At 42.7% G+C, this 17391-nt stretch overlaps 3 protein-coding genes and 1 long non-coding RNA gene across 5 annotated transcripts; 2 read left to right on the forward strand and 2 right to left on the reverse strand.

Annotated features, from left to right (window-relative positions):
- Position 1: 1 nt before the first annotated feature.
- Positions 2-5176, reverse strand: mfap1 (microfibril associated protein 1). Its single transcript, XM_003456889.5, has 8 exons — positions 4956-5176; positions 3456-3672; positions 3224-3362; positions 2950-3137; positions 2196-2465; positions 1948-2107; positions 1134-1223; positions 2-522 (listed from the first exon to the last, which is right to left on the reverse strand). The coding sequence occupies exons 1-8, from the start codon at positions 5035-5037 to the stop codon at positions 343-345; spliced, it is 1326 nt and encodes a 441-aa protein (XP_003456937.1). The 5' UTR covers positions 5038-5176; the 3' UTR covers positions 2-342.
- LOC112846781 (uncharacterized) lies at positions 5104-6503 on the forward strand. Its single transcript, XR_003219939.1, has 2 exons — positions 5104-5194; positions 6212-6503. It is a non-coding gene; the product is annotated as an uncharacterized LOC112846781 (long non-coding RNA).
- On the reverse strand, positions 5866-8052 carry hddc3 (HD domain containing 3). The gene is made up of 4 exons (XM_003456890.5): positions 7819-8052; positions 6586-6641; positions 6258-6498; positions 5866-6079 (listed from the first exon to the last, which is right to left on the reverse strand). The coding sequence occupies exons 1-4, from the start codon at positions 7928-7930 to the stop codon at positions 5949-5951; spliced, it is 540 nt and encodes a 179-aa protein (XP_003456938.1). The 5' UTR covers positions 7931-8052; the 3' UTR covers positions 5866-5948.
- Positions 7819-17384, forward strand: vps33b (VPS33B late endosome and lysosome associated). 2 transcript variants are annotated; one of them, XM_003456901.4, is made up of 24 exons: positions 7819-7954; positions 8399-8538; positions 9334-9414; positions 9528-9589; positions 9675-9724; positions 9847-9914; positions 10005-10050; positions 10130-10224; positions 10830-10934; positions 11052-11142; positions 11216-11293; positions 11483-11556; positions 11640-11726; positions 12218-12308; positions 12388-12462; positions 12955-13019; positions 13093-13147; positions 13226-13272; positions 15612-15744; positions 15863-15936; positions 16487-16588; positions 16683-16758; positions 16886-17005; positions 17145-17384. In XM_003456901.4, exons 2-24 carry the CDS (start codon positions 8443-8445, stop codon positions 17222-17224), a joined length of 1851 nt encoding a protein of 616 aa, XP_003456949.1. In that variant the 5' UTR covers positions 7819-7954; positions 8399-8442; the 3' UTR covers positions 17225-17384. The 2 variants fall into 2 exon arrangements, with proteins under 2 accessions (XP_003456949.1, XP_005461682.1); XM_005461625.2 differs by lacking the exon at positions 7819-7954 and adding an exon at positions 7955-8095.
- Positions 17385-17391: the final 7 nt, after the last annotated feature.

The following is a 17391-nucleotide window of genomic DNA, read 5'->3' on the forward strand; positions in this document are numbered from 1 at the left end:
GTCCGTTTATGAAAAAAGAAAACACACTGCTTTTATTGGAATAATCAGCAAACAACACCGAGGAAAAAGGAACAAGTCAGTGGGAGACTGTGTACTAAATGTTGAATTTACAAAATTACATCACAAGCCATCGTCCAATGACGTAGAAACATCTTTTTTGCACCAGCTGCATCTCCTGTAGATTTCATGGAGCCAGCAGTGATGGTGCACCTTACAATCAGTCCTTCTGCTGATTTCCTTCCACGTCACAGTCCAGAAAAACAGACCATCAGGCTGCAGCTCAGTCTGTCAAAGTCTTTACAGCTGCACTGTGGGCCTGCTCATATCCTGTTCACATGCATCTTAAGTCTTCCTCTTCTTCACGGTGGGCCGGTCAAACACGTCCCTCACGCCTGCCGCCTTCTGCTTGAAGAACTTGGTGTTCTGAGCGCTCTCTTGAGCCCAGGCAGAGTCGAACGACGTGGTGTCCTGGTCCACCAGGTGGGTGTACTTTGTGCGTCCAGACCGACCAAAGTTTTTCACCTTTGCAGGAAACAAACCACAAAAGATCAGAGAGCCCCGTAATTGAAGAGAAAAAGAAACTCCTTTTGCTACTGCCTGAATAAGATGCACTGTTATTGTCTCTACTGCTCTGTGCAGTACGAGAGGTTCTCTCAGCCTCCACTGCTGTCACCACGTGTGAGAGGAAGTCAGTGGGACAGCAGCAGAGGACACACAGAGGATAATGTGACTCAAGTCAAAGACGACTGTTCAGTCATTAAAGCTTCCAAACAAGTACCGATTTATGAAAACGAACGAATAAACAGACGCAGATTAACAATAAATATCTGCAAGTGCACCAAGTAAGCAGGTCCAAGCTAGCCGGAGTGCTGAAACACCCGCAGCACACAAGGACATTTAATTTCACAATATAGCTGTCCAAATGTCTTCAGAACAACAAGACACAAATGTAAAAACATGGTTAAGTGTTTACATCCTCCTCTCTAAGGTTCTAACTAGATTCTGAGAAACAGCACACATACCTGCAAACCATTTAACCTTATTTTTCATATGAACACAATGCTGTTATAACAATGTTCAGTGAAACAGTCCAGGCTACGATAAAGATGAGAGAAAAAGCAAACGCCACCGACCTGCATAACTTTGGGTAAGATGGTTTTGTTGAAGTGATCCTCCAGAGTAGGTGCACTGAAATCTCTCTTGTACACGTCCTCCTCCTCGTCCTGCAAAAGAAAAACATATCCTGACACTTAGACTGATCACTGACATCATCAGCTGATATCCTGCAGCTTGGATCAATGTTCACAGGGACAAGCCAGAAGGTCAGAGATGTTACGACTATAAAAACTAAGAGTAGTTTAAAAAGCTCACTGATACAAGAGCTTGTTGTTGGGGACAAACAGTACAGGCCTGGTGCTTGTTCAAAGTTCACATCCACAAGGATTACAAGCATCTCCTGCACTGTGTAGAGTGCATATTTGCTGCTTTTTTCAGACAGTAAACAGCCCAACACCACCAGCCCACTGAAGCTGTGCATCCCTGTGTGCATGCACATAGCATACACAAAATATCCAACATGTACTCAACTTTACTGAAAATCATTTTATCATCCGTCTCTGGTTCATCAAACCAAACTACAGTCACCTGACCTTTGGCACACAAATCCAAATTAATTCATTTCTAAGTGAACTAACTTTGAGCTTTACTCATCTATATGCAGGTAAATGCATAAAAAGTATTTGTTGCAAAGAGATCCTCCTCAAATAGTTTGATTAAAAAATACAAGAAAAGGGGAATGGAAATTGAGCTTTGTTAGATGTAACAAATGTTTTAAGGTTTTTAGGAGAAACTCAGCAGCACGGAGGAGCAGCAAAGCCTTGGGTTAAGCTGGGACATTTGGGGGAAGCTCAGAAGGTGCAGTAAGACTGAAGCACTGTGGTGACTCACCATGAAGAAGGCTCCTCTGTGGTAGTATTTCTGGAGGAACTTGTATTTGCCTTTGGTGGCTTTGTTGGTGACAACCTTGCCGTTGTTGCGCAGCTCGGCCCTGCGCTCCTCCTCAGTCAAGCTGTGGAATCTCTCGATTTCAGACTTCTCCTTCTCGAAGCTGAGAACAAACAACAGTCATGAGCTCTTCTCTGCACGTTCCTTTATCACAAATTCATTTTCAGTCACTCAAACTGGTGTTTACTCACGCTTCTCGTGCCTCTCTGTCCCTCTTGATGCGCTTCAGCTCTCTGACCTTCCAGGCTTCGTATTCCTCCTCCTCGTTCTCTCCATCGGTGTCCAGAGCGTCCAGAGCAGCCAGCGTGCGCCGGTTCTCCTCAAACTCCTTCTTGGCCTCTTCCTCCACGATCTTGAGGGTATAGCGCCGTCGCTCCTCCGCCTGCCGCTTCGCTTCGGCCTCCAACTCTCTCTGTCTCTGCTCCTCTGCTTCACGCTCTGCCACTGTGACTCTCTCTTTTCTGTGGAGAAAACAGTTCATGTGCTCATTAATGTTAAGGGCCTGGTATTCAGGCCGGTGTCGTTGTGATCTGCTTCCATCTAAAACACGAAGCGCAGCTGCTTTCTTCACCGCAGAGCTGCACGAGGGGCGGCTTTAACAGGAATAAAGTGTTCAGGAGTTACTTTGACAGAAATGTTCAGCTCTACTCGAGCTGTTTCCAAACACATTTTTGAGTGTGAACAGCTCCAGACTGTCCTGTATGTTTCCAAATGACATGAGTGTTCTGGATAAATGAGACAAAGCACACTTGATAAAAGACTCATCATTCACTCATCACTCAGAATATGTTTTCTCCATGTTGCTAATTTTTGTTCCTTCAGAAATGCAAGCAGACACTTCCTGTGTGTCTTGATCTGTCAACGTTCTGCACAGAAAACTGACCGTCTGCGACTGATAAATATGGTCTTTGGATTTACGTTGTTCTACAAACTTTCATCTCGTACTTGCGGATGAAGACAGGTTTGAGCCGCGGCTCTGCTTCGTCCTCGCTGTCGGTGTATTCCTCGTATTCAGACTCTGACTCCGACTCGTCTCCTGATTTCCCCTCTTCCTCCACCTCCATGACCTCCATCTCTTCATTCTTTCTTTCCAAGGCTCGCTGACGCATCATTGCTCGCCTCCTCTCGATTTCCTGTAAGTGTCAAGAAGAAAAAAACATGTCTCACTACAAATAAGTGAAGAAAAAAAAACTTTTGACAAATGTAAGCATTAAGGCACCTCATCATCCACTTCTTCTTCCTCCTCCTCTTCATCTTCACTGCTCTCCTCTCGCTGTGGGTGCCACGTGCCTTCATCAGAGTCTTCACTGCTCTCAGCCACAACTTCAGGCTCTGCTATCTGTCTGTGTCTTGCAAGCCTGAGGACAAACAGGCACAAACCATGTTCACGTCAGCTTTCCAACATGATCGTTTTGGTGAACTTGAATCAGATCGTAAACGCTGGGCGCCACCTCTCTTCCACGTCCTCAGAGACACGGTTTAGCAAACGCCTGAGACGTGGATCAGAGACATCCTCCTCCTCCAGCTCCACCTCTGTCTCCATTTCTTTTCCCTTCTTCACAAACTGGAAGTCTTCTTCTTCTTCATCAGACGACTCCATCGGCGCGTAGTCAGGGCGTTTACCCGACACGTACCTTTTCACCTTCACCTTCTCCATGGAGAGCTCACCTGGCACATGGAGAGACACAATCCTCTTAATCACACTTGAACCTACGTAAAGTTCTCCGATTAGGAATACCAGCTCAGCAGAACCACAAATAATACCAACTTTGAAGTTTCTCATTTTAATCTTTAGTTAAGACCAAGTAATAAATGTCATCATTTATTACTGGTAACTAAATCATTACATGACAAACTGATCACCAGAAAACTCATGCCTTTCTCACAGGACATGCAAATCATAAAAAATCATCTTAAAAGTACCTAAACATGAATTTATTTAATATTATACAATACTGGTAACCCCAAATGAATGATTACACACAGTTTGTCTTTCAGTTATTATTTAATTTACTTCTAATATCCAATTTCTTTGTATATAGCAAATCTAATAAAAACCTTTAAAAAATACTTTTATCAATCAACGAGTCCACTGACATGAAGCAAAATTTTAATTTAGAACATTTTTTTCTTTTTTAAGTAAGAATTAAATCCAACTTTTCTTAAACACACGTGACATCAAACTGAGTGTATTTACATGTATATATTAGTGCTATTTCTTACATTTGTAAACTCTGCAACATATTGTGTTACTTAATTAGTTTAGTCTGTTGCTGTTACTGTCTTGGAGCAACTGTAACCCACATAACTTCCTTAGGGATTAATAAAGATTCCGATTATGGGGTCACTGGTCTTTAGGTAACTGCAATGCCTGACAGTGCTGATGTCTGTGTATATACGTCCTCACTGACTTCAGGCCGCTCGCAACACGCTGATGCGGACAGTTTTTTTCTACTCTTGACTCTGTATTATGTCACACAGAGGGAATATCCCCAACTGGGTCATGTCACCTGCTCTAAAAACCTTCTGTTTAGGAAGGCCAGCCAATGAAAACCTTTGGCTTAAAGACGCAGGAGCTCGTTTAACACAGAGTGGACTGAAAGTTTATCTGATGTGTAAATCGTGCAAACCTCCCACTGAAGCACCCCACAATAAAAACGTGGCTCTGTTTTAATGCAACTCCACTCGAAGGCCGCAGGTAGTGCAGGATCCCATCAGGTTTATTGAGACCCGTTATCCAACTACAACTATGTAGACGAAGATAATTTTGTTAACACTTTCCCTCAATTGTTAAATTGTTACACTAATGTTATTAAATTAAGTTTAAAAAAAAGTACAGTCCATTTTTTCCAGCATATATCTTCGTACATAAATTTACTACCAGCTTTGCTATTCCAGCTAACTAGCTTAGCACGCAGCTAGGACCCTGCTTACTAACCGCACAAGCTCACCTTTCTCATTCCGGACCGGCACGGCTCCGGCCGTGGACTGGATCGGTGGAAGCTTCATGTTTAGGGCTTCGCGACTAGACATGACTGCCCGGTCCACGATATGCAACCGTACAAAGATTAAAAAAAGGAGTATTTCACTTTGACAAAACGAATTCCTCGTCGTCGCTCAACTCAAACGGAAGTTTGACACAATCGGCGAACGGACAGGAAGTGAATTTGCTCCGACAGTTCTTCCGCCGGTGAGCGATGACTGTGTTCATTTCACTTTAATACAGAAGATAATGTCATTTAGTATCCCCAGAAGTGAGGCATTTGGTTTACACGGGAAACAAGTTTGCGAAAAAATGATGAAGTTAACTTTCTAAAACAGGGAAGGGTGAAAGTGAATGTTAATATTCTGAAACGTTTTAGTGTAACAGCGCCATCTGCAGGCTGCTGAGCTAAACATTCATTCTTTTTGTACGAATAAATTCAATTATTTATTGTTTTCTTGGTTAAAAAGTAGAATAATTTCTAATAATCCGATATGTTTTAAATGTGGACATGTAACATGTAAAGGAGTTACTAAAACTATTAATGAAATAGAGATATCAGGTCGATTCAAGAGAAAATACTCAAATGAACTACATCTCCTTGTTGTTTTATATTAGCTTATTTATTTTCTTTTAAAGAAAATTACTGAGCATAAAATGTATAGTGATAGTGTGCCAAATTGTTTGCTTTGTGTAATGCAGTCCTGCAAATGTGTGTTATATCTAAATAGGCTTATTTTTAAACGGACCATCACAGTGCACAAGCTACAATTGCCAAATGAGGAGTAACATCTTTTACTTTTTAACTACTAAACACCACAACATCAGACATTCAACTTTCCTGCAAAACCATGCACAGAAAATTAGACACTGTAATGTAAATTCAATTTGATTTATTTTGAATATTTACAAACTAAAAAGCATTTTATTTGCATTTCTCCACTGTGTTGTGGCCCTGCTGTCAGAGCTGGACTCCTCTCTCTTTAAAGAGTTCCTCCAGCTTCTTCTCCAGAGCTGAATTGGTTCCTTTCAGGCCTTTCACCACCTCAGAGGCCCACAGGAAATACTCCTGCACCCGCTCAGCTGTCCAACCTGCCAAACACATTCAGAAACATAACTGAACAACATTTGATATGTTGTCTTTTGCACTTCTGCCAAATAAATAAAGTGTTCCAAAGCATTTCATCCTCTTCATTTTGTATTTTTATTTATTTTTTTACACAGCATTCCATTTTGTAGCAAACAGCACTGTGTCCAGAGAAGTACTGACCAACAGGAGTGCAGCGGTTCAGATCCCTCAGGTTGTACAGTTTATCAGCCAGTTTAACCAGCTTGGCCTGTTGGCTGCAGTGAGGTGCGTGTTCCACCTGTAGACGCTTCCTCTCCTGCTTGGGCAGGCTCTTGTCATCCGTCACCTCCTGAACAATGCGAGCCACGGTTACCCCAAATTTAGCTTCCAGCTCTGCGGGGGTGGTGTCGGTGTCTTCTACTGTATCATGAAGCAGGGCGGCCTGCAGAGCGGGAGGAAGCACATGGGATTACTGATGTGAGAATGCGTGCACGTGACTGTGACTAACAGTTAACAACTGATAACTCACCTGCAAAACCTCGATGTCTGTGACGCCCCCTTCGTGGCTGAGGATTCTCGCCACTCCTTAAAAGCACACACAGAAAGTTGTGAGTAGCAGAGAGGACAGTAAACAAGAAGCTTCACTGTTTCCAGGCTGCTAAGAGAAGTCACTTATAGAACAAGAAAACTCATTTATAATCAGACATTTCCTCTCTGAAGAGCTCCTTCAGAACTTTAAGTTTCTACACAACATAGCTCATAGCTCTCATCTGTAAGTAGGAAAATAAAACTCACACAGAAGAAGTGGACGAACCACCAGAAACTTCCTTTACACACAGGGACAACAAGGAGGGAGCTTAATCACTGGCTGCCCATCTATGGCACTCCTGCCTAACACCAAAATAAACGAATCCACTGAACTGTAGTCTCAAAAGATATTTTGAAACAATCACTAGCTCCTCTTTTGCATAATAAAGCAGAATGTCTAACGAAATGTAAAAATACAAATTTGGGGGGGGAGAGGGTTAAAAAAACAAACAAAGACAATATAATAAGAATAGATACATGGAAAATTAGATGAGAGGGAAAATAATTCATGTTTTTCAGTATTATTTTTGGTGCATTTCTTTATCCTTTCAAAGCTTGTCCCTTTAAGTCCCCCACAGCTCTAGTGGTCTGGAGCCCTGACAGGAAAAGCACTGCCAAGTGCTATCATTAGCTCAGCAAAGAAAAACGGAGCAGTGGGTAGTGGGGGAGATATTAGGTTCGTTGCAATCTGCAGCCTCACCACTAGATGCCGCTAAATCCCCTGCACACAAAAAGCCATTAGTTTTGTACGCCTGAACAAAAAACCGGATCAATCGTCCTCCACCTCCAACGTGAGACTATACACTGTGTGCCGAGCACACAGCCGAAAAATAACGTATCGCTATTACACGGCAGGCTATTATCACCAGAATCAAAATAAAGGCACTCGTGTTAATTGAAATATAGTTTCTGCAAAACTATTTGTTGCCATAAAATGGTAAACACTAAATATTAGTGATATAGCTGCAGTATGCGAGTAAACCCTGATAACTTTACTGGTTAGTTCTGATCGTACCGCTCCTTTCGGCTACTCCCTCCTTCCACGGCTTCCGGTATCGTATCAGTTAAACATCAGAAACTTTTTTTTCTTTTTCTTTTAAAGATAAGAGTGAGAGACTTCACGGGTTTACGTACAGGCCGTGAATGCATCATACTACCGTAAAAACACACCTACCTATGGGGTGATTTATATACGGCGTTTCCTCTGGATCTTTACGTTTCTGGTTGCGGTGTTTCTCTGCGGCAAATTGGACAGTTTCTAACAATAAAGCTGCATCTGAGTTCATGGTGTAAAAATCACGTCCTGTCAGGTCAGTAACAGAAAAACCGCGTTGTTAGGTGAATTAATTTTCAACGTCTTTCGAGCAAAACTGTGGCGGTCCGTTCGTATTATGATCCGGGGGGAAACAACTGGTCGTGGGATCATTCCAGTTATTTAGCTACGGAAGCAGGTAGCTGCTAACATAAGATATAAGATAAAGTGTTATGTTTCAAAAGACATAAACGGTCAAATTTCTGGCATTAATTTTATATTTTTGGGGGAAATTTTTACACACTAGTGTCAGCGTATTCGATACTTTATATCTTCATTTATGTGATGAATGTGATTTTAGCTTTGAAGCTAAGCCAGCAGGGAGGATAATCACAGCACAGATCTCTGACTGTTCTATATGTTTCTGCTGGTTTTTGTATCTCCATTATTAAACATTATATTTGTATATGAGTTATTTATTTATTTTCTTTGTTTATGCCAGCCGTGGATGACTGAGTGTTGTCCGGCCTCCGTCGTGTGTCCAGCATGGCTCACAGTGCCAGGAGAGACTCCCCGGAGCTCCCCGACTTCTCCATCCTCAAGAGGCTGGCCAGAGATCAGCTCATCTACCTGCTGGAACAGGTAGGAGCAAGTCACAGCTTCTGCTGAAGACATGCTCATCAGTAATATGACTGGCATGTATAGCATGCATATGGCACTGTTCTTCTTTTTTGTTTTTTATTATTATACTTTATCATTTGACTGCACACCCATTCACGAGCAACACGTCTGTTGGTATCGCTCAGAGCACAGAGGACCTCACTGGCCACCACAGACTCATCAAACATCCTGAGCAGCGTCCGGTGGATGTTGAAGGACCTCAGTGATGTCAGAAAATAGAGACTCCTTTGGCCTTCTGTGCTTTTAATGAAGTCTACTGTATTTCTTGTTTGTTTTATAGAATTATAACTTGTGTTTATGGAGATAACAATAAACCGTTTGTCTGGCAGTGGCTTTTAAAAGTGCCCACCAGCTCATGGAGTGATTTCTGCTGCAGAATCATGTCTATTTCTAATGCAGTGCTGCTGGAAAGCCAAAGATTGCAGCCATTTGCTTGAGATTTTATGTTGAGAAATATTACTCCTATATGCTGAACTATACTGTCTTCACATGAAAATTGTCCCCACCAAACTACAGTTTACTTTTGCCATAGGAGTCAGTTTTACAGTTTAATTTTATTTAATTAGGCAAAAATGAACATTGTCAGAATCAGTGGAGAAAGTGTAGAAACTGTGTGCAGACTAAGCCATGCACGCATTAGTTTGTGATGTACTTCAGACTCGGTGAAGACAAAAAACAGGAACTACAACAAAACAAGGGATGCTTTTTGTGTTGTGAAGAGCAGATTGTCTTACAAGCCCCTTTCTTGTGTCACAGCTGCCCGGGAAGAAGGACCTCTTCATTGAGGCAGACTTGATGAGCCCGCTGGATCGTATTGCAAATGTATCAACACTAAAGGTGAACCGCATCAGCTGCTGCTCTCCTGCCTGTTCTGATAGGGCATCTCTTCAGGATTACTGCACTTTCAGCAGGTCTTTAAAAGCTTTTTGTCTCCCCCCTTTTTCTTTCAGCAACATGAAGTGGACAAACTGTACAAAGTGGAACACAAACCTGTTATCAGCACCTCAGATCAGTGAGCCTGCACCTTCATACCTTACAGAATTGTAACCACACACCTGACGTGCCCACCTGACAATGTGGCGTTGCTCTTTTTCCAGGCTCTGTTTCCTGATCCGACCAAGAATACAGACTGTCAAATGGATATGTGGTAAACGGAGATTCTTTTTATTTTTCTATCATCTCTTGTCTTGGTGGTTTTAATATGAAGTCTTCCAGTGAAAATGGATGAAAGCTGAAGCGAAGTGACATCTGCATTCTTTCTTGTTGCAGATGTGGTGAACGCAGACAAGGTACCTGGAAAATCCCGAAGATACAAGATCATCTTTACCCCTCAGAAGGTATTTCTCTTTCTTGTCTTGTGTCTGTGCTGTATTTGTAATGCCTCGCGTGCTTGATACTGACCTGCTGACCCTTCTTTGTGTTACCAGTTCTATGCGTGTGAGGCCGTGCTGGAGGAGCAGGGGATCTTTGGCGGTAGGCATCTTTCTCTTTTTGCAGGAATGATGAGTGTGAGTGAGGAGAAGTGTAAAAGCTGTTTTTGCCTTTCCTGTAGATGTCACCATAGATGAGTGGCCTTTCTACCTGCTTCCTCTTGATGATGACATCATCAGTCTGGAGCTGCCAGAATTCTTTCAAGACAACTTCCTGGTTAGTAGAGGCCAGTTGCTTGTATTGATCATTTGATCACTGATCATTTAAATCCTTTTCTAGTCAATGTTTTAGTCGTCATTTGTTAATGTGAAGAGGTTCTGTAGCAGTACACAGCTGTTTCCCCCAAATGATGAAAAGCAAAGAAAAGAAAATGAATATTGGCCTCGCATGCTCTTGTTGGATACACACATGACTTGTTGCTCTGCATCAGTGTTTGATTCAGTTTTAGTCTTTTGAATAAAACGTCATAATTTACATAATTTACATTTACAGAGCGTCTTATTTACCTTGACATCCAAACATGTTTTTGTGAGAAACACATGAGAGCTGCTGCTTGTCCAGATGTGACTTTCATTCCATTTACATTCCATCACACTTTTTGTCCTCGAGCTTCAGTTTTGAGTTTTTGTCGTTTCTTTCTTTAAATTCCTCATATCTGAAGCTGACAGCACAAAGGAAGTCTGGGTGTTGTAGTGTTAATAATCATAGTGCAACAAATCATCACATTTGAACTGTTCGTTGCTGGATTTATAAGCCCGTAGTTGAATCAGAAGTGTAACACAAAATCTCTGAGGGTGCAGATAAATCCTGTATTTTTCCAGGCCGGAGACCAGCGCTGGGTGAGGACCGCCGGCAGTGCCCTCCACCTCCTGTACTCCCTGTACGGCCCATTCTCAAAGGTCTACGGGATTGGGCGCTGCTCCAAGGTGCCGTAAGATTAGAAACCAGAAGCTAGTCGGATCAAACCAGTTTAACTTTTTCACATCCAGTTTGTCCGTCGCCTGCTTTGGGCTGTTGCTGATGGTAATCCTGTGTGATCCCAGATGGCGTACGAGTCATGGAGGGAGCAGGTCGAAGAGGGAGAACAAAAAGCTCGTCAGGCTGAAATTGGGAATGTTTTCCTTATTGACAGAGGTGAGGAGACGTGGTGATCTCAGAGGACGAGGGCCGCGCCGTTCCCGTTCTAATGTCGTCGTTATCATTGCAGATGTGGACTTTGTCACTCCTCTGTGCTCACAAGTTGTCTACGAAGGCCTCGTCGATGACATCTTTAGAATCAAATGTGGTAGGTGTCAGTAAATCAAATCCATTTACACGTTCACTTTATTGCCTCAGAGAAACACGTCACCTCTGACCTCTTGAGCAGAGCGTTTCGCCCTCACATTCTTAGCTCTTTTGAAGCCACGCCCTCCCCGGCTGGGGGATTTAAAAAAAAATATCCATATGTTGTCTGATCATTCCAACTACTGTGCAGGATGTGTGGAGTTTGGACCTGATGTTACCTCCTCTGACAAAAGTGTGAAAGTGATGCTGAACTCTCAGGATAAGGTAAGGCTCGTCTTAGTCTGCGGTCGGCTGCGCTTTACTAATTGTCGTGATTCTAATAGAAAAGTGTGTCTAATGTTTCGTAGGTGTTCAGTGAAATCAGAAATGAGCATTTCTCCAACGTCTTTGGTTTTCTCAGTCAGAAAGCCAGGAATCTGCAGACTGCATATGACGTGAGTGAATGTTGATACTGCTTAGCAATCATTGCACCTGTGGCTCGATTTAGAGAATCTTTGTACGACACAACCTTGAAAAATGGCATTTATATTTGCATTGGTGCGTTACGTGTTAATTACCTTGTGGTCGTGTTTTATGTGCGATGCCAGCCAATAGAAACAAATAAAATGCTCCTGCGTCTCCGCTCTCTGTTTAGGTCAGCAAACATTGATCTCGCTCCAGGAATTTGCTGGAGTGACGTTTGTGAGTCCTTATCTTGACGCTTTGACGCTATAATTGTTATTGTCTCAAAAACTACGACAAAAAAGTATCTGGAAATTGGCCAGAGGATCTGACGGTGCTGAACCCCTCGCAGTAGTCGTGGGCTGTGTTGATGCGACGTGTAGTTACATTTAGTTACATAGTTACATAGTGTCAGGTTACCCTGCAGCATTAGTGAGGATAATAGCTAACACCTTTTGTCTGGTTTTCTTTAATAACTATACAGAAACGTCGGGGGATGGACATAAAGCAGATGAAGGCGTTTGTGTCAGAGGAGCTGAAAGGGTTAAAGCAGGAACATCGACTGCTGAGCCTGCGTGAGTGTTACAGTATCGTGCCGCTGACTCTGAGTAATATCTGCACGGCTGCGTTGCTGAAGAGCGTTTTCTCTTCCAGACATTGGTGCCAGTGAGTCGATAATGAAGAAGAAAACAAAGCAGGACTTTCAGGAGCTGCTGAAGACAGAACACTGTAAGAATCCTCCGCTCTGCTCTTTGTTCCAATCACGTTTCATTTAAGGGACTTTTAACGCCTGAAAGCACAAAACAAGCTCCATGTTTGTTGGTTTCATACGTGTGTGCAAGAACACGAAAGCTCTCCAAAGACTTTGCTGACCGATGAGTCTCATGAAATACTCACGAGTCACAGCTATGCCCACGTCTCTGTGAGGTGCCAGACTAACCTAAGAGATCAAACTGCACACAGAAACTTCTTATTGTGAGGCAACAGTGCCTGGATTGGAAATGCATTGATGTGGAATAAAGTCCTGCAGAGACGGCTAAACAAACATGCCTGTGTTCCTGTGTGTGCTCCTGTCCCTGTGCTGCATGTTAAGTGGTTCAGTTCATTTTGTTTGTGTCCGCTACTGAAAGTTGTCAAAGATTATATTCTGTAGTGTTTTAATCCCATGAGCAGGAGTTTACTGACTACACATGCAAATCTTGTTTCCTTGTGCTTTCCCAGTGTTACTGGAAGGATTTGAAATCCGTGAATGCATTTCTTACATAGAGGAGCACATCAACAGACAGGTGAGTGTGCTTAAAAGAGTCCAGCAATAAGCGCACTGCCAAAAAGTCTGAATGACTCTTTTCTCCTTTCTAGGTGTCCATGGTAGAAAGTCTGCGGCTGCTTTGTCTGCTGTCTATCACAGAAAACGGTGAATCGTCCTTCATTGATTTGTCACAGACTGTTGTCGTGTCCTGTTTACAACTATTGTCATGTTGTTTTCCTGCAGGACTGCTGCCAAAAGACTACCGCTCATTAAAAGCACAGTATTTACAGGTGAGGTACAACAAATCTGTGAAAGTGTTTTTGTTGTGGTAGAAGTACAAAAGCTATTAGTATCAGTATTTTTGTACCTTTGCTTGAAATGGTATTTTCTGCTGTTTATTTTTTATTTTTTTAAATGCTATTTTCTGTTCATGTTTGCTTAAAAAGGATTGAAGTATACAAACAGCATATAGGCTGATACTGGCTGTAAGGGATTTGTGCCATAAAACACTCCTATCTGAATAAAAGTCCAATCTGTTTGTTGGAAGACCCGAGCGCCAAGGAGAAACCCGTCTGAGACGGAGGAAATCAGGCTGACAGCAGAACTTCTCACAAAGCAGCTGCACAGTTATAACACAGTTTCTACATTACACACACACACACACACACACACACACACACACTTCTTTCTTTGTTTTGTGTGTGTTTTGTGCGGGTCAAATACGGCCTGTAACCATCTCAGTCACCCTGTAATGTCTTTAAACAAAACAACCTTCACATTTCATCAAATGCAGCATTATAATAATAATGGATTGCATTTATATAGCGCTTTTCTAGGCACCCAAAGCGCTTTACAATGCCAATATTCATTCACTCTCACATTCACACACTGGTGGAGGCAGCTACTGTTGTAGCCACAGCTGTCCTGGGGCAGACTGACAGAGGCGAGGCTGCCATATCGCGCCATCGGCCCCTCTGGCCAACACCAGTAGGTGGTAGCGGTAAAGTCTCTTGCCCAAGGACACAACGACCAGGACAGAGAGCCCAGGGATCGAACCAGCGACCTTCCGGTTGCAGATACGCTTCCCAACCCCCTGAGCCACGGTTGCCCCATTATGTCAGTGATTGTCTTGGAAAGAGCGGCCGCCATCTCAAATGATTTATTATTTATGTATTCAGCTATTACACAGTGTATTTGCTGATAAATGGTAGGCTGGTACACTACATGAACAAAAGTATTGGGCCACATATGTTAACCTTTGAACTCAGGTGTATAAAACCAAGCAGCTAAACATGCAGTCGGCCTTTACTTCAGCTCTGTGAGAGAACGAGACACTCAGGGAATTTGAGAGTCTTGCTGAGGAAACATCAATGGACGAAGTGGTGTAAACGCCACTGGACTCTGGAGCAGTGAAAACATATTCTATGGAGCTACACGCTTCTCTATCTGACAGAGTGGTGGCCCATTCTGGGGTTTGCACATGACAGGAGAGCGCTGCCTGCCTGCCTGCACTGTGCTAGCTCAGACAGATAATGCTATGGGGTCTTTTCTCCTAAAGGAACGTTTTAATGCTTCCCGGGTTTGGGACTGTTCTGTGAATCCAGTTTTGTAGGAACATCCTGAGTACGGCCCTTTTCTGTTCCTACATGAGTTTGCTGTGGGCCCTGACCTCAGTCCCGTTAATGAACTAGGTCAGGGGTGTCGAACTCCAGGCCTCGAGGGCCGGTGTCCTGCAGGTTTTAGATATCACCCTGGGTCAACACACCTGAATCACATGATTAGTTCATTACCAGGCCTCTGGAGAATTTCAAGACATGTTGAGGAGGTAATTTAGCCATTTAAATCAGCTGTGTTGGATAAAGGACACATCTAAAACCTGCAGGACACCGGCCCTCGAGGCTTGGAGTTCGACACCTGTGAACTAGGTTGTGAGCCAGGACCTCTCATTGGACAGCAGTGCCTGACCTGGATGAACCCTGCAGCCCATTATAACCTGTGTGTGTATGATGAGATGTTTGTAAAGCTCCTGTAAGATGTGGTGTGTAGGTGGTCCTATACTTCAGTCATATTCTTCACCGAGTGATGTCAACCCCATACGAGCAGAATAATGCAGTAATACTTACATATCTATAATGTAAAGCATGTTTTTTTTTTTTTCCATTGTAACCTGAGATGACAATGAAATAGTTTTTCTTTTAAAAGACTCGGGACTTATAGGCTCACAAATATCTGATTGTAAAATAATCTGCTTAGAGTTTAACTTAAATCAGCACCGTGTGTATTTTTCATTTATTCGTTGTGAGCTTTCACTTAATTTAACAGTCTGGCTCTGTGGGGAAAAACAATAATACAGCTTATCCCCACACTGGAGCATGAAATGTAAATCAGTCTGTAGCTGAACAAAGATCATTTCCTCCTCTTAGAGTAATGCTTTGGAGAACGTGCAGCGTCCAGCTGTTTGGGGACATCACAGGCTGTTATCACAGATCTGAGTGTTTTGAGGCTCCTCAGGCAGCCTGTAGTGGCAGATTGCTCTTTGCTGCCAGCCTTGGCTTGTTAAGCGTGTGCTCATTTTGATAAAGAGCCATCAGTCCAATGCCTGACATTTTTCTCTGTCTGACCTCATCAGAGCTATGGAGTGGATCACCTGCTTACATTTTCCAACCTGAGGCAGCTGGGGCTGCTGGTTGAGCAGCAGCCGGGAGAGACGCTCACTGTAATGGAGAGCAAAGTGGGCAAACTGGTTAATGATAAAACTGCAGGTGACACTGGCATCTCAGCGCAGTTTTAGCCTTCTCCACTTACAGGAAACCCTGCATTGCTCTGTGCATCAAGACAGACATGCTGTTTGACTCTTTTCTTCTTCTTCTTTGTTTCCAGGAAAACTGACAGATGCCTTTTCCTCTCTGGCAAAGAAGAGCAATTTCAGAGCCTTGAGCAGAAAACTTAACTTGGTAAATTATTGTTTAGGTGAACATCTTTGGCTTAGTTGTGTTTGTGGACTCTACAAGAACAACTTTGTATGGTTCACAGTTAAAAAAAAGCCTTTTTTTCCAGACAGGGTGAACACAGTGCTTCACCAAGGCTCAGTACACCATTGATAAGGCTTATTTTGAGAGAAAAAAAAAAAAAAACCCTCCTCTCCTTGTAAAACATCCCCCTCTTTAATCGTTTTTTCTGATTGGTTGGCCCAAACAAACAAAAGAGTTTTAAGGTGGGATGACCATATTAGCAGTGTCCTCTCACTGACATCAGACAGAGCCACAAGTATAAAAAAAAAAATCACTGTTCTTTCACATACACTGACCTCATTGTTTGACACTTTTAACGAGCATCTGCAATCGTAACACTATATATGACACAAAAGAGTAACATATAATGTATTCTCTTTAATTACCTTTATTTTGTTTAAAAAAAATACAGCACATACTTTTCCTAAAGGCATTTTGTTTTTAATTTCTGATTCTGTCAAATGGTAACGTGCTCATCATATTTTGCATCAAGGTGCCAAAGATGGATGAAGAATATGACCTGCGTGTCCCTCGAGACATGGCGTATATCTTCAGTGGTGCCTACATCCCTCTGAGCTGCAAACTCATCGAACAAGTAAGTCAACCAGGACACATTCAGTCTCTGGATATGATGGGGGGGCAGCCATGGTAACTTTAAAAAAATTCTATTCCTGGTATGTATTACATAGGTGCTGGAGCGAGACGGTTGGATGGGGCTTGAAGAAGTCACCAGGCTGCTAAATGGGCATGAATTTGCAGTTACAGGTTAGTTCAATAGGAGGTGTAAATGATCCATTTGAGGCTAATGCTAAAACAGAAAAGAAGGCTGTTGTAACAGACGTCTAACATCTAAATGTCTTTGATTTGATCACTGTTCTCCTTCTCTGATCAGGGAGCAGCGGAGTGGATTCAAAGGGAAAGAACGACACTCAGCGTATCATACTGGTCATGTTTCTTGGTGGATGCACCTACTCTGAGATTTCTGCCCTTCGGTTCCTCGGCAGAGAGAAAGGTAAACGTCATGATGGTGTGTAGGGCCACTTAGGTAAAAATAAAAAATGTGAAAAACATCTTCTGAAATGGGAGATGTATTTTTTTATTGTATTGTTTAAAAGCAGGAAATAACAACCATTTCTATTTTTTTCTCTCAGGTTATAAATTCATTGTGGTTACAACTGCAATTACAAACAGTTCCAGACTCCTGGAGGCTTTGCTGGGCAACCACGTATGAAGCCTGGCAGCACATCATTATGGACAGACACTGCTGAGTAGCCACTTGCCATGCATTCCTCCAACACTGGCATTAAAGATAAAGAAATGCTTCATTCTGGTCTGTTTCTGATGACGCGAGAACTGTGAAGATGTATAAAGTGAATAAACGTTTCTTAACATCTTCGT

The sequence above is a fragment of the Oreochromis niloticus genome, linkage group LG1 (genome assembly GCF_001858045.2).
Source record: "Oreochromis niloticus isolate F11D_XX linkage group LG1, O_niloticus_UMD_NMBU, whole genome shotgun sequence".
NCBI lineage: Eukaryota > Metazoa > Chordata > Actinopteri > Cichliformes > Cichlidae > Oreochromis > Oreochromis niloticus.